Source organism: Pelodiscus sinensis, chromosome 5 (genome assembly GCF_049634645.1).
Source record: "Pelodiscus sinensis isolate JC-2024 chromosome 5, ASM4963464v1, whole genome shotgun sequence".
Lineage (NCBI taxonomy): Eukaryota > Metazoa > Chordata > Testudines > Trionychidae > Pelodiscus > Pelodiscus sinensis.
This window is the reverse complement of record NC_134715.1, coordinates 115,974,708-115,986,914: the sequence shown is the minus strand read 5'-3', so window position 1 is coordinate 115,986,914 and position 12,207 is coordinate 115,974,708. Positions and strand designations below refer to the sequence as shown.

General features: G+C 45.2%; 1 protein-coding gene across 1 annotated transcript in view; it reads right to left on the bottom strand.

Moving 5' to 3' along the window:
- The window catches only part of LRPAP1 (LDL receptor related protein associated protein 1), a 28,277-nt gene that overhangs the window by 8,640 nt on the left and 7,430 nt on the right, over positions 1-12,207 (bottom strand). The window contains exons 3-6 of the mRNA XM_006128250.3: positions 6,035-6,159; positions 2,977-3,097; positions 1,797-1,955; positions 694-776 (exon numbers count right to left, since the gene is read on the bottom strand). Coding sequence (XP_006128312.1) covers positions 694-776; positions 1,797-1,955; positions 2,977-3,097; positions 6,035-6,159 — 488 coding nt within the window. The remainder of the gene's footprint in view (positions 1-693; positions 777-1,796; positions 1,956-2,976; positions 3,098-6,034; positions 6,160-12,207) is intronic.

Here is a 12,207-nt window from a genome sequence, read left to right as displayed (position 1 = left end):
CAATAAGTAAAAACTTATAGGTTAATGCTATAGACTACGTGCGTTCCCTCTGCCACACTGCCAGTAAATTTTTTAGTAGGCTGGGCAGCAGCCTGGCTTAGTCCTGGCTCATGCCGGGTCTGGGACTTAACTCTGCTGCAGTTCTGCATTTGAAATATATTAGGAGCCAGGTGGGCAGGCAGCCTGACTCAGTTCCAGCTCGCGCCGGGTCCAGGAGCGCAGCATGCGCCCCCTGGATATGGGTTGCTGCCATTATTCCCTGCTGCCTCTGTATCCAAGGCAGCAGCATGGGATGACAAGCAGCTGGTCTGCGAGGGGACCTGGTTTTAAACTGGCTTCCCTCATGGACCACATCCCATCTGGCACCCCACGCTGCTGCCTCGGTTACAGAGGCAGCAGCACGGAGTGGCAGGGGACTCTTCAGGAGTGAGGCTGGAGTGCACTGGCTGCTGGCCCTGCCTCTGGGGACTATAGGATAGTCGAGTAACCGATAAGAATTCATGAGGCTGACTGACTATTCAATTAGCCAATATTTAACATCCCTATTTTGCTGTTTGCAAACTGGGTCCCAATTTTGTCTCTTGAGTGAAGAACGACAGAAGGGGGAGAAGGGTGCATCATTATACCCTGAATATAGCGTACACAGTGTTTCTTAATGTTGAAGAGAAAACCCTTATCTAAATTCTATCTTACCCGAAATGATTCAAGTTCCTTCTCAGTAAAGTTGGCTGATTTGGCCATGTCCCATAAATCAATCACTCTGGGTTCTTCAAACTCTAAATCAATACACACACAATTATTTTAAGTTGTTCATTTTTGAGATCACATTGACAAGACTAATTAACACCACCCCTCCATGGCTCTACATGAGAAATGTGCACCCAATGGCACTGCATTACTGAGTCCAAATCCTAACATTTTCATTAGATGTTTAGCATAGTGGATATGAGACCTTTAAAAAAAAAATCCTCCCCCCCTCACCCCCCCCCACACACACTCCCAAAGGGGGCCACACCTTGAGTAAGGTCTCTGTTACCCTCTGCCTTTATGGTAAAAAAATAAAATCCCAGCTGGTTTCTGTTGCATGGGCTTAGAAGACAGGAGTTTAGCCCTCCACAGGGATCTAGAGATGGGGATGGTGTGGAGTTTACCTACATCTTGTGGCCGTCTCTCAGAAAATTCTTGTGGAACTCTTGCTGGTAAGTTTAGTGCTGACAGGATCAGCATTAACATACTGGCTATTTCCTCTGATTATAAGATTTACATTTTGTATTGTAAGAATGCCTAAAGGGGCCAGAGTCGGTGCTCCCAATATCAAAGAAACTTCCTTCCTTCAAGGGGAAGTTCCTGGGACAGCTGCCACCGGGGCAGCTCTAGCAGCATAATATTCACAGGAACCATGCTGCAGAAAGGCTATGAGTAGCTAGTAAGGAACGACTACCCACAGAGTCTCTGCAGAGTTGGCTCTGTGCCTCCCCAGATCTCAGCCTATCAGAGCTAAACCTCCTGATCATTTTCAGGGACAATGACATGTCCCATTTCCCCATTCCACCAAAAGCCACAAGTATAGGAAGCATCATGAGAATCTATTTCCTGTCCTATAGGAGTGGCCTCTGTAGGCGACACACAGGGCACTTGTTCCCTAAAATCAGTAAATAAACAGAGTAGGCCCTTTAAATGGCTCAAGTCTGTTAGTCAGTACTTTGTACAAGGCTCATTTGGATTAAATGGGTTATTTGCCTTCTGACTTCTCATAAAACAGATTATAAATGAATGTGAAACAGGGTGAATCATACCGCTGGCTGTGTCGTATCCCTGGTGGCTGATTTTACGCAAGCGATCAAATCCCTGATTGATGCTTCGCATTTTGTCTTTCAGTTCTGTGTGTTTGCCATACAAGATTTCCTCTTTGAGCCCGTTCTCCTCATGGGGGTTGATCAGATTTTTATGGATTTCTGTTATGAAAAAAAAAAAAAATTCATAAGAGGCCATATCCCAAGGACAGAAATATTTGAAAGTCCCAGCAAGTTGGATGGGAGCAGTCGATGCTCAGTTCTTATCAGCACTTGATCCCTTTGTAAATTATCACTAACAATGCACTTTAATAGCACTGATTTTTAAGAGTGTTTACTTTTCAATGTGTGCACACTTTGGACAGAAGAGATGTAAAAATATTCTATCTAGAAAACATCAATTAGGTCAGCAATTTCAACAAGATCCAGAATTATATTACCCCATTTCCTGAAAAATCCCTTCAGCAGTGCCACAGCATTACTCCAGGGAACAGGAACAAGGGCAGAACGGTCCTGTGCCCTTGCTAAAAAGGACCTCCGCAATGGCCCAGAGGGGCTGTTAGCAGCCAGTCCTAAGTTAGAGCAGCCTCAGGTGGTGTCCTATCCTGTGCCAAGCAGCAGACTGACCTCTAGTAGTCTTAGCTGCCCATAACACACAAGTGGCATAAAGCTACCTTAGCTCCCATCCATTTGGGCCCTGCTCCCAGGTAAGGTCTGTGCAATCTGACTCCTCATTGCTCTAGTCTTAACTCCAACCTTCCCCCTCAGATAGAAGCCCAAGGGTCTGATTTCCCCCCTCCCTCCCTGCTTACTAGGTGCCTCTAAGGAACTATATTCCATTAAATCAGGGCCCAAATGCTAGAACAGGGACTAGGTACTGGCTGATATTTTTCTGAAAGCCATGAGTTTATTTTGCTCAGTGGACAATCTCCTTGCTCACTGAAACACAAGCAGGCATTATAAAAGACAAGACCAGTAATTGTTCCATTAGTTATATAGATTCTTGGCAGAGGACACAGATTTGTGCCTTGTAAGTATCTGTAAATGGCAGCATACGCAAAGTAATGCTAATGTAAACCTAAGAATCCATCTTTAAGATTTTAAAGATGCTTTAAAAACAACTTAGTAATTGGCAGAGAGAGGGCTGCACTGCTCTGGGAACATCAGACAAATATCCAGACACCTTCTGTTCTGCTCACAGTCTCTAGCAGAATATTATATTCATGAATCTTTTCTTTGTGATGCTTAAATTCCCGCCACAGCTTATCCAGCTCCTGATCAGAAAACTTCCCAGAAGTCTTGGCCTGAAAGAAATATGAATGGAAAACATAATCCCAGATATACATATAAAATGAGGGAGTCTGAATTAGCTTTTAATCACTAAAGAAAGGGATCTTGGGGTCACTGTGTATAGTTCTCTGAAAATATCCCCTCAATCTTTAGTGGCAGTGAAAAAAGCAAGCTCATGAAGAAAGGGACATATAAGATGACAGAGAATATCTTATTTTCTCTTTCTATATATATTTTAGAGTTTGTGCATCTGTCTGAGTCTGTTTGTTCAAGAAATCCTCAAACTGGAAGAGTTAGCACCACCAAATGTGGTATTCAGCTTCCTCTTATCCTATCTTAAAGCAAGGTCAGGGTTGGGTTGTACCAGGACAATGGTATGTGCCTGGAATTGGATTGTTTTCCATAAAACAGAAAGGGAGGGACTGATAGGAGGGTCGGTTATACTGCAGAGTGACCGCTTGGGGGGGGGGGGGGGGGGTAGCCGCACCAGGAAGAGAGTGGCCAGCTAGGACCAGGGCTTTTCATGTCGCTAGCCACCGGCCCAGGTGGGTGACTCCCCTGTCCAAACCCCTCCCCCTCAGTGCCAGATGGGGGTGGAGGGCCACCAGCCAGCACCCCTGCCAACCAGCAACCCCTCCAGAACTGTACTTCCAGGGACCCTACAGTCCCACTCCCCCCAAGGAACACTGCTGGTGGGGCCCCCCTGGTTCCCCATCTCTGGGGCTAGCCAAGGCAGCTCCAGTCCCACCACCCCTGCCCTGAGCCCTCCCTATACCTCCCTCTCACCCCCTGCCCTGGCTCTTGAACCTCTACCCTCTCATGGAGGATAGGTCCATCAATGGCTATTAGCCAGAATGGGCAGACATGGTATCCCTAGCTTCAGGGGGTAGCCAAGTTAGTTTGTACAGGATAAACTTAAAAAAACCAGACTAATTGTTGTTTAAGAGTTTGTGTATCCCTATCTTTACCAGAAGTTAGGAATGAGTGACAGGGATCACCTGATGATTATCTATTCTGTTCATTCCTTCTGTGGAACCTGGTATAGGCCACTGCTGGAAGACAAGATACTGGGCTAGATGGACCTTTAGTCTGACCCAGTATGGCCATTCTTATGAATGAGACAGACAGAAGCTATAATCCTTTTTCATTTCCAAGGGCAAGTGATGCTTCACTGTGCTGGTATTAAGGCAGAACTTACACATGGAATGTAATCCTGGTCTCCATGCATTCTATGGGAGCTTTACCATTATCTTCAATGGGACCAGAATCTTACCTACCAAATATCCAGAGACATAATGAAAATTATTATTTTTATTATTGTGGAGCCTAATCCCTGTCACACATGTTCTTTAGGAAGCTATCAGTTATTGATGTTGGAGACATGAACTGCATGCTTGAATATATAGTGTTTTTCTTACCCTAGGGATTGAGATGGATACATAAGGAGAACCTTTATTCAAAGAGCTCTCATTCTGTTGGCAAGTAAATACCATATTTTGTGTCATGCCCCTGCTCTGCTCCAAGCTGTTTCTGATTGTACTAGCTATTTGCAATGAGAGATGAACTCAATGTGCTTCCCAGGTAGAGGGATGGATTTAGCTCTGTTTTTTCTTCCCACAGGTTAAAAGTGAAATCTTTTGATATTTGTAGAGCCAGCAGCTCAAATTTTGTTGGGGAATACTCCCAAGTGATCTCTTTGTTCTGCCATTTCTCAAAGAAGAACACTGGTAGGTTGAATTTGATTTTATTTAAAAAACACAAACACAAACTTCCTTTTCCTTACACTACCTTAGAATGATAAAGTGAAGAATTCTAAAAATGGTTCTTTTTACTAATTATTTCCTTTTCGCAGGTTCTGCCAGTCTGATACAACTGCCTAGACTGGAGCAACTCTTGTTTTCAGACACTAACACAAATTCTGGAAGGTTTCACTTACAAACACTACAAGGCGGGGTTTTAAGTTTAACTTGTTCTAAAAATAATTCTATGAAATATTTCTAAATTTAGTTTAGCCATTTAAAGAAAACAAAAGCCAAGATACAAAGCTGTATCCCTTAATGTTTATACAGAGTGAAATCCTTCTCCCTGTAAAGTCATTAGCAAAAAACTCTGATTGGCCTAACTGTGATCAAGATTTCACCTATATATTAGGGACACTTAAAAACTTATATTTTTATAAACACTAATTTTTTCACTGTAAACAGTGGTTATATGTTTACATATCGGGGGCAGGTGGGAGCCAGTGCTCAGGGAGACCTGGCTTTTAATATGGCTCCCCGCAAGCACTGGCTCCTGCCTGCACCCCCTTCCTCCCCTCCCCCCACGATGCCTCTGATAGAGGCAGAAGTGCGGGGAGGGAGGTGAAGGGAGAGCCAATTCTGTGGGAGACAGAATGTGCAGGGAGCCAGCTTGAAAGTTGGCTTTCTGCACGTACTGGCACCCACTTGCCCTCACACGTTGCTACCTCTCTATCAGCAACATGGGGCGGCTCCTCCTGAGCACTAGCTCATGCCTGCCTGCCCGCTCACACTGTTGCTGCTGTGGGAGACAGTGGAGGGTGGGGGGGGGGGGGAGCAAGATGGCTCCATGGGAGCCAACATGTATGGAGACACAGCTTACAAGCAAGCTCTCCACGTATACTACCTCCCGCCTCTCCCCCCCATTCTGCTGCCTCTGTGGCAGCAAGGGGTATGTGTGCACATGTAACCATTAGGATGAACTGATGAGGCCAGGCTTATCGGTTAATCGTGAAAACAGGTGCACACTAACATCCCTAATACATATAGTGGCTGGAACAGCTCTAACGGACCAGATCCCCTGAGAAAAGACGTGCCCTTCACACCCAGTGTTTCTGGTAGAAGAGGTCATAGTACCTGGCCCAGTGTTTGGAAACAGAGTTCTAAAGATTCTCAGTCCAAGTAAGGGCTTTCTAGAAAAGTTAAGCAACACACCTTGCTCCATAATTTCTCCAGTCTTGGATCATCTAGCACATCACTTTCTGTGCCATCTTTGATGTAATTAGTATCTGCTAGCTGGGAATCTTTCTTTCCATTCATTCCGTATTTAGTCATGATTACTGTAAGTGAAAAACAAGAAACTTTTTAGAACCATTAGAAGATGGTTCCTCCTTTAAAAAATAAAACAAAACAAAGCACCTTTCCTGAGAGTCTGTGGAATCCATGCCCACCCATGCGCTGTCTTCCGCTAGTGGTAGTAGGGTCACATATAGAGGTTGATGAGCCAGCTACAGCTTCGGCTAACTTTTCACTCAGGTAGCAGTGGCTCATGGTTTGGCCCTCTTGCTGATGATCTACTCAAGAGTAGGCCTGCCTACAGAGGAAGGAGGGGGCAAAGAAGAAAGTTGCCCCAGGGCCTGGGAATTTGAAAGGGCCTGGGGCTCCCACCTACTGCTGCTGAGGCAGCAGCGTCAGCTGGAGATCCAGGCCCCTTAAATGCCACTGGAGCAACACACAACTGGGCAGCACTAACTGTTGGCTGGGGAGGGGAGGATGCGCAGCGGGCTCCAGATGATGCTGAGGGCTGACTGCCCCCAGTCCTGCTCCATCTGCCCGAAGCCTTGCACCTTCTGGGAGCGCAGAGCCACTCCGCCCCACCCATACACACCTAGCAAAGAAACCTGACAAGGCTGTCAGCCCTCTGCCCAAGAGCATGGCATTACATCTCTGCCCTCTCCTTAAGACACACATCTACCATGAGGGCCATCAACCCTATCCCCTTCCTGAAGAAAGGAAACAAAAACAAAATACCATATAGACCAGATCAAACACTAAGCATGGTTCAAACAGCTCCACTTTCTTTCATCTTTTATTTTCTAATGAGTTTACACATTTTAAAACAAACAAACAAACCAGCACCAAGATGCAGCGATTGTCCTCTGAACGGTCTACAAAATACCAATCCCATTTTGTCCATACAAATGTCAGTTTCACACAGTGCTTTAAAGTTGCAAAGTCACTTTTATTCAGCACAAACTGAAATGGGATACAGAAATTTACTCCCCAGCGTGCCCCAGTTATAAAGGAAAAAAAGAAGATATAGCATGGATAAGTAGTCTGCCACAGACCTCCCATAGCGAAATTAGAACAGGAAATAACTACTAACCATATCGTAACTGGTGGCAAGTATTGACGTTAATAGCAATAGTAAGATATTAATATTTTTCCTTCATTGTAAATGAATGTATATATGTATGTTCAGTTTGCAACTGATGACCAACTATAAACCATAGGATTTCAAGACAGCTAAGAGAAACTTAACGTTCTTATAAACATCCTGTTCAATGTCATTCTTTGCTGATCAATTTGTCAGGCATTTGCAATGGCATCAAAATGGTGACAAAGGGACACCACCGAGGCTTTCCGATTTCTAAATTTAAAGTTTGTTCAGATGACTACAGGGAACACTCCATCGCTATGAAGAGCTCATTCCAACTATTCTTAAGTGACAGCTATTGTGCATCCAGAAAAAATAGCTAAAATAGTTTATTTGACCTCAAACCACTCTGACTATAAAGTTTTAGATTACTGTTAAAAAAATAGCCTTGTGAAATGGAGGCTGATTTAGGGGCAGGATATGACATGTGAATAATACTGATGCTAGCAGCATTATGCCACCCACAAAGGCCCTGAAAGAGTCATCCAATATTTCTCAATGCTCAACACACTGTTAAATGGGATTAACTATGGCACAGTTCCCCTTTTGCAAAATAGGGACAGAGTCTGACTTTGTACAACAAGTCAGTTGTAAGGTCAGGCCTCCCAACCCTGGTCCTGTGTCTTTAAACCTTCACATGAGCAAACTGTGCTCCTCCACAAATTCAAACTAAAATTTTCCAAGTCACCACTACAAACTTCTTAAGGGAATGGGCACAGAGCAGCACGCTCTCCAGTACAGCCTGAGGGATAGCAGTTTGAGGAGGAAGAGTTTAGTAACAGAACTGAGAAATAGAAGACTTTGGGTCTAATTAATGAGCCACAACTGACTCTCCAAGTAACCTCGAAAGAGTCACAGTGCTGTATTTTCAGATACTAGCTTGAATTTTTGCAGGTGCCAAAATTGAGATGAAGATTTTATACAGAATATTATAGCTATATAGGTCAATTTCAGAAGTCAAGAGAGCTTTTATTTTTGAAAAAGTATTTAAAAAAATAATAAAAAAAACCACCCAAACAGGATGAAGTTTAATAAAGACAAATGTAAAGTGCTCCACTTAGGAAGGAACAATCAGCTTCACACATACAGAATGGGAAGCGACTGTCTAGGAAGGAGTACAGCAGAAAGGCATCTAGGGGTTATAGTGGACCACAAGCTGAATATGAGTCAGCAGTTTGATGCTGTTACCAAAAAAAAAAAAAAGCCCCCTCCCCCGCACACACAATGATTCTAGGATGCATTAAAGGGTGTGTCATGAGCAAGACATGAGACGTCATTCTTCCGTTCTATTCTGCGCTGATTAGGCCTCAGTTGGAGTATTGTGTCCAGTTCTGGACACCTCATTTCAAGAAAGATGTGGAGAAATTGGAGAGGATCCAAAGAAGAGCAACAAGAATGATTAAAGGTCTAGAGAACATGACCTATGAAGGAAGGCTGAAAGAATTGGATTTGTTTAGTTTAGAAAAAAAGAGAAGACTGAGGGGGGACTTGATAGCTGTTTTTAGGTATCTAAAAGGGTATCATAAGGAGGAGGGAGAAAACTTGTTCATCTTGGCCTCTGAGGATAGAACAAGAAGCAATGGGCTTACACTGCAGCAAGGGAGGTTTAGGTTGGGCATTAGGAAAAAGTTCCTAACTGCCAGGGTAGTTAAACACTGGAATAAATTGCCCAGGGAGGTTGTAGAATCTCCATCTCTGGAGATATTTAGAGTATGTTAGATAAATGTCTATCAGGGATGGTCTAGACAATATTTGGTCCTGCCATGGGGGCAGGGGACTGGACTCGATCTCTCGAGGTCCCTTCCAGTCCTAGTATTCTATGAAAGAAAATCATTAACAGAATAAAAAGCAAGTTGTCAATGAAATTAAAATGCTGTTTTATTTTGTTCTGTGCTTTTTCTGAGGCTAGGAATCTCATCCCACTGTAGAAACTGTGCCCAATCCTGGCTTCAATATGACATTTGTGTGCTTACTGCCTCCTGACAAAAATAAATGCAGGCATCTGACTTTAGGTAACTGAGGGTATGTCTACACTACAAAGTTAGTTCGAACTAACGGACGTTAGTTCGAACTAACTTTAATAGGTGCTACACTAGCGCTCCGCTAGTTCGAATTTGAATCGAACTAGCGGAGCGCTTAGTTCGAACTAGGTAAACCTCATTTTACGAGGACTAACGCCTAGTTCGAACTAGCTAGTTCGAACTAAGGGCTGTGTAGCCCTTTAGTTTGAACTAGTGGGAGGCTAGCCCTCCCCAGGTTTCCCTGGTGGCCACTCTGGCCAACACCAGGGAAACTCTATGCCCCCCTCCCGGCCCCAGACCCCTTAAAGGGGCACGGGCTGGCTACGGTGCCCGTGCCAGGTGCAAGCCTGCCAGCACCCAGCTAGCAGACCCTGCACCTGGCACGGCACAGAGCCACCCACCCGATGCCCCCCAGCCCACCCCCTCTTGCCGGGACCAGGCTGGCGGCTCCCGGGAGCTTGCCCTGGACCGCAAGAGGCGGGCACCTTCCTGGGCTAGTGCGGACATCGTGGACCTCGTCCACGATCTCCGCACTAGGCACAGGAAAGTGGCCGTCTAGGGCAGGAGAGCTGCCAGCCTGGCCACCCAGGACCAGGTGTGCATGAAAATCAAGGGGGTCCACTGAGACCCCCGACACTGAGCCCTGAGCTTACAATGGCCGTCCTGAGTCAGACCAAAGGTCCATCTAGCCCAGTAGCCTGTCTGCCAACAGCGGCCAACCCTAGGGACCCTGGAGGGGATGGACCGAAGACAATGACCAAGCCATTTGTCTCGTGCCATCCCTCTCCAGCCTTCCACAAACTTTGGGCAGGGACACCACTCCTACCCTCTGGCTAATAGGACTCCATGGACCCAACCTCCATGACTTTATCTCACTTCCCTTTAAAGTCTGTTCTAGTTGTAGCCTTCACAGCCTCCTGCAGCAAGGAGTTCCACAGGTTAACTATTTGCTTTGTCAAGAAGAACAACTTTCTCTTACTAGTTTGAAGCCTGCTACCCATTCCTTTCCTTTGGTGTCCTCTAGTCCTTCTTTATGGGAACTCAGGAAGAACTTTTCTGAATGCACCCTCTCCACCCAACCCCTGCTTTTAGAGACCTCTATCCTGTCCCCCCTCCGTCTCCTCTTTTCTAAGCTGAACAGTCCCAGTCTCTGTAGCCTCTCTTCATCTGGGACCTGTTCCCAACCCCTGATCATGTTAGTTGCCCTCCCCTCTCCCAGCCTTTCTCTTCCCCTCTCCCACCTCCTTTTCCCAGTCTCCCCCAGTTTTTTTCAATAAAGACAGAGTCAATGTTGGAAGAAACGTTATCTTTATTTTGTACATCAATAAGAAGGGGGGCTAGGGAAGGGTAAGTGGAAGGAGGTGAGGGAGGAATGGGGTACGAGCCCCCGATGGGGAGGACTGGGCTGGCTCTGCGGGCTTCTGGGGGTGGAAGCTCTCCTGCAGCCCCCCAATTACTCCCTCTCCCCAGATGGCAGCCTGCGGCAAGTGCAGCCGGGCTGATGGCCGAGTGGTGTGATGTGCCCAGTGTGGGCACTCAGGGCACTCCAAGCCAGAACTTCTTTGCAAGCGGGGCACCCCTGAGAACTGTCTGTCCGGGGTGGGGGTCGGGACCCTTTAAGCGCAGCCCTCGGCTAGCCTGAGACAGTATCTCCATGCTCTAAGTCCTCCTTTTATGCCCTGCCGGCACTGCTTCCGGCCATCCTTAAGCCCTGTTCAGAGTCCACTCAATGTGGACTTACTAGTTCGAACTAGCAAAACGCTAGTTTGAACTAGTTTTTAGTTCTAGATGCGTTAGTTCGAACTAGCTTAGTTCGAATTAACTAATTCGAACTAAGTTAGTTCGAACTAGCGCTGTAGTGTAGACATACCCTGAGTGAAAATTCTGGCACAAGATAGTTAAGACCAAAGCAGATTGTGAAGAGCTTCAAAAAGATCTCACCAAACTAAGTGATTGGGCAACAAAATGGCAAATTACATTTAATGTCGATAGATGTAAAGTAATGCACATTGGAAAAAAATAATCCCAACTATACATTCAATATGATGGGGACTAATTTAGCTACAACTACGAGAGAGAAAGAGATCTTGGAGTCATTGTGGATAGTTCTCCGAAAATATCCACTCAGTGTGAAGCAGCAGTCAAAAAAGCAAACAGAATGTTAGGAATCATTTAAAAAGGGATAGAGAATAAGAGAGAATATCTTATTGCCTCTATATAAAACCCTGGTATGCCCATATTTTGAATAACACATATAGATGTTGTCACCTCGTCTCAAAAAAGATATATTGGCATTGAAAAAGGTTCAGAAAAGGGCTTTAAAAAAAAAACCGATTAGGGGTTTGGAACGGGTCCCATATGAAGAAAGCTGAAGAGTCCAAGTCTTTTTAATCTTAGAAAAGAGGAGACTAAGGGAGGATATGATAGAGAACCACAACTGGTGTGGAAAAAAAAATGAATAAGGAAAAGTTATTTACTTGTTCCCATAATATAAGAATTAGGGGTCACCCAAGTGAAAATAGGCAGCAGGTTTAAAACAAACAAAAGGAAGTTTTTCTTCACGTAGTAAACAGTCAACCTGTGGAACTCTTTGGCAGAGGATGTTGTGAAGACTAGGGCTACGTCTACACTGGCCCCTTTTCCGGAAGGGGCATGTAAATTTCACCAGTCGTCGTAGGGAAATCCGCGGGGGATTTAAATATCCCCCGCGGCATTTAAATAAAAATGTCCTCCGCTTTTTTCCGGCTTTTAAAAAAGCCGGAAAAGAGCGTCTAGACTGGCCCCGATCCTCCGGAAAAAGTGCCCTTTTCCGGAGGGTCTTATTCCTACTTCGAAGTAGGAATAAGACCCTCCGGAAAAGGGCACTTTTTTAAAAGCTGGAAAAAAGCGGCGGACATTTTTATTTAAATGCCGCGGGGGATATTTAAATC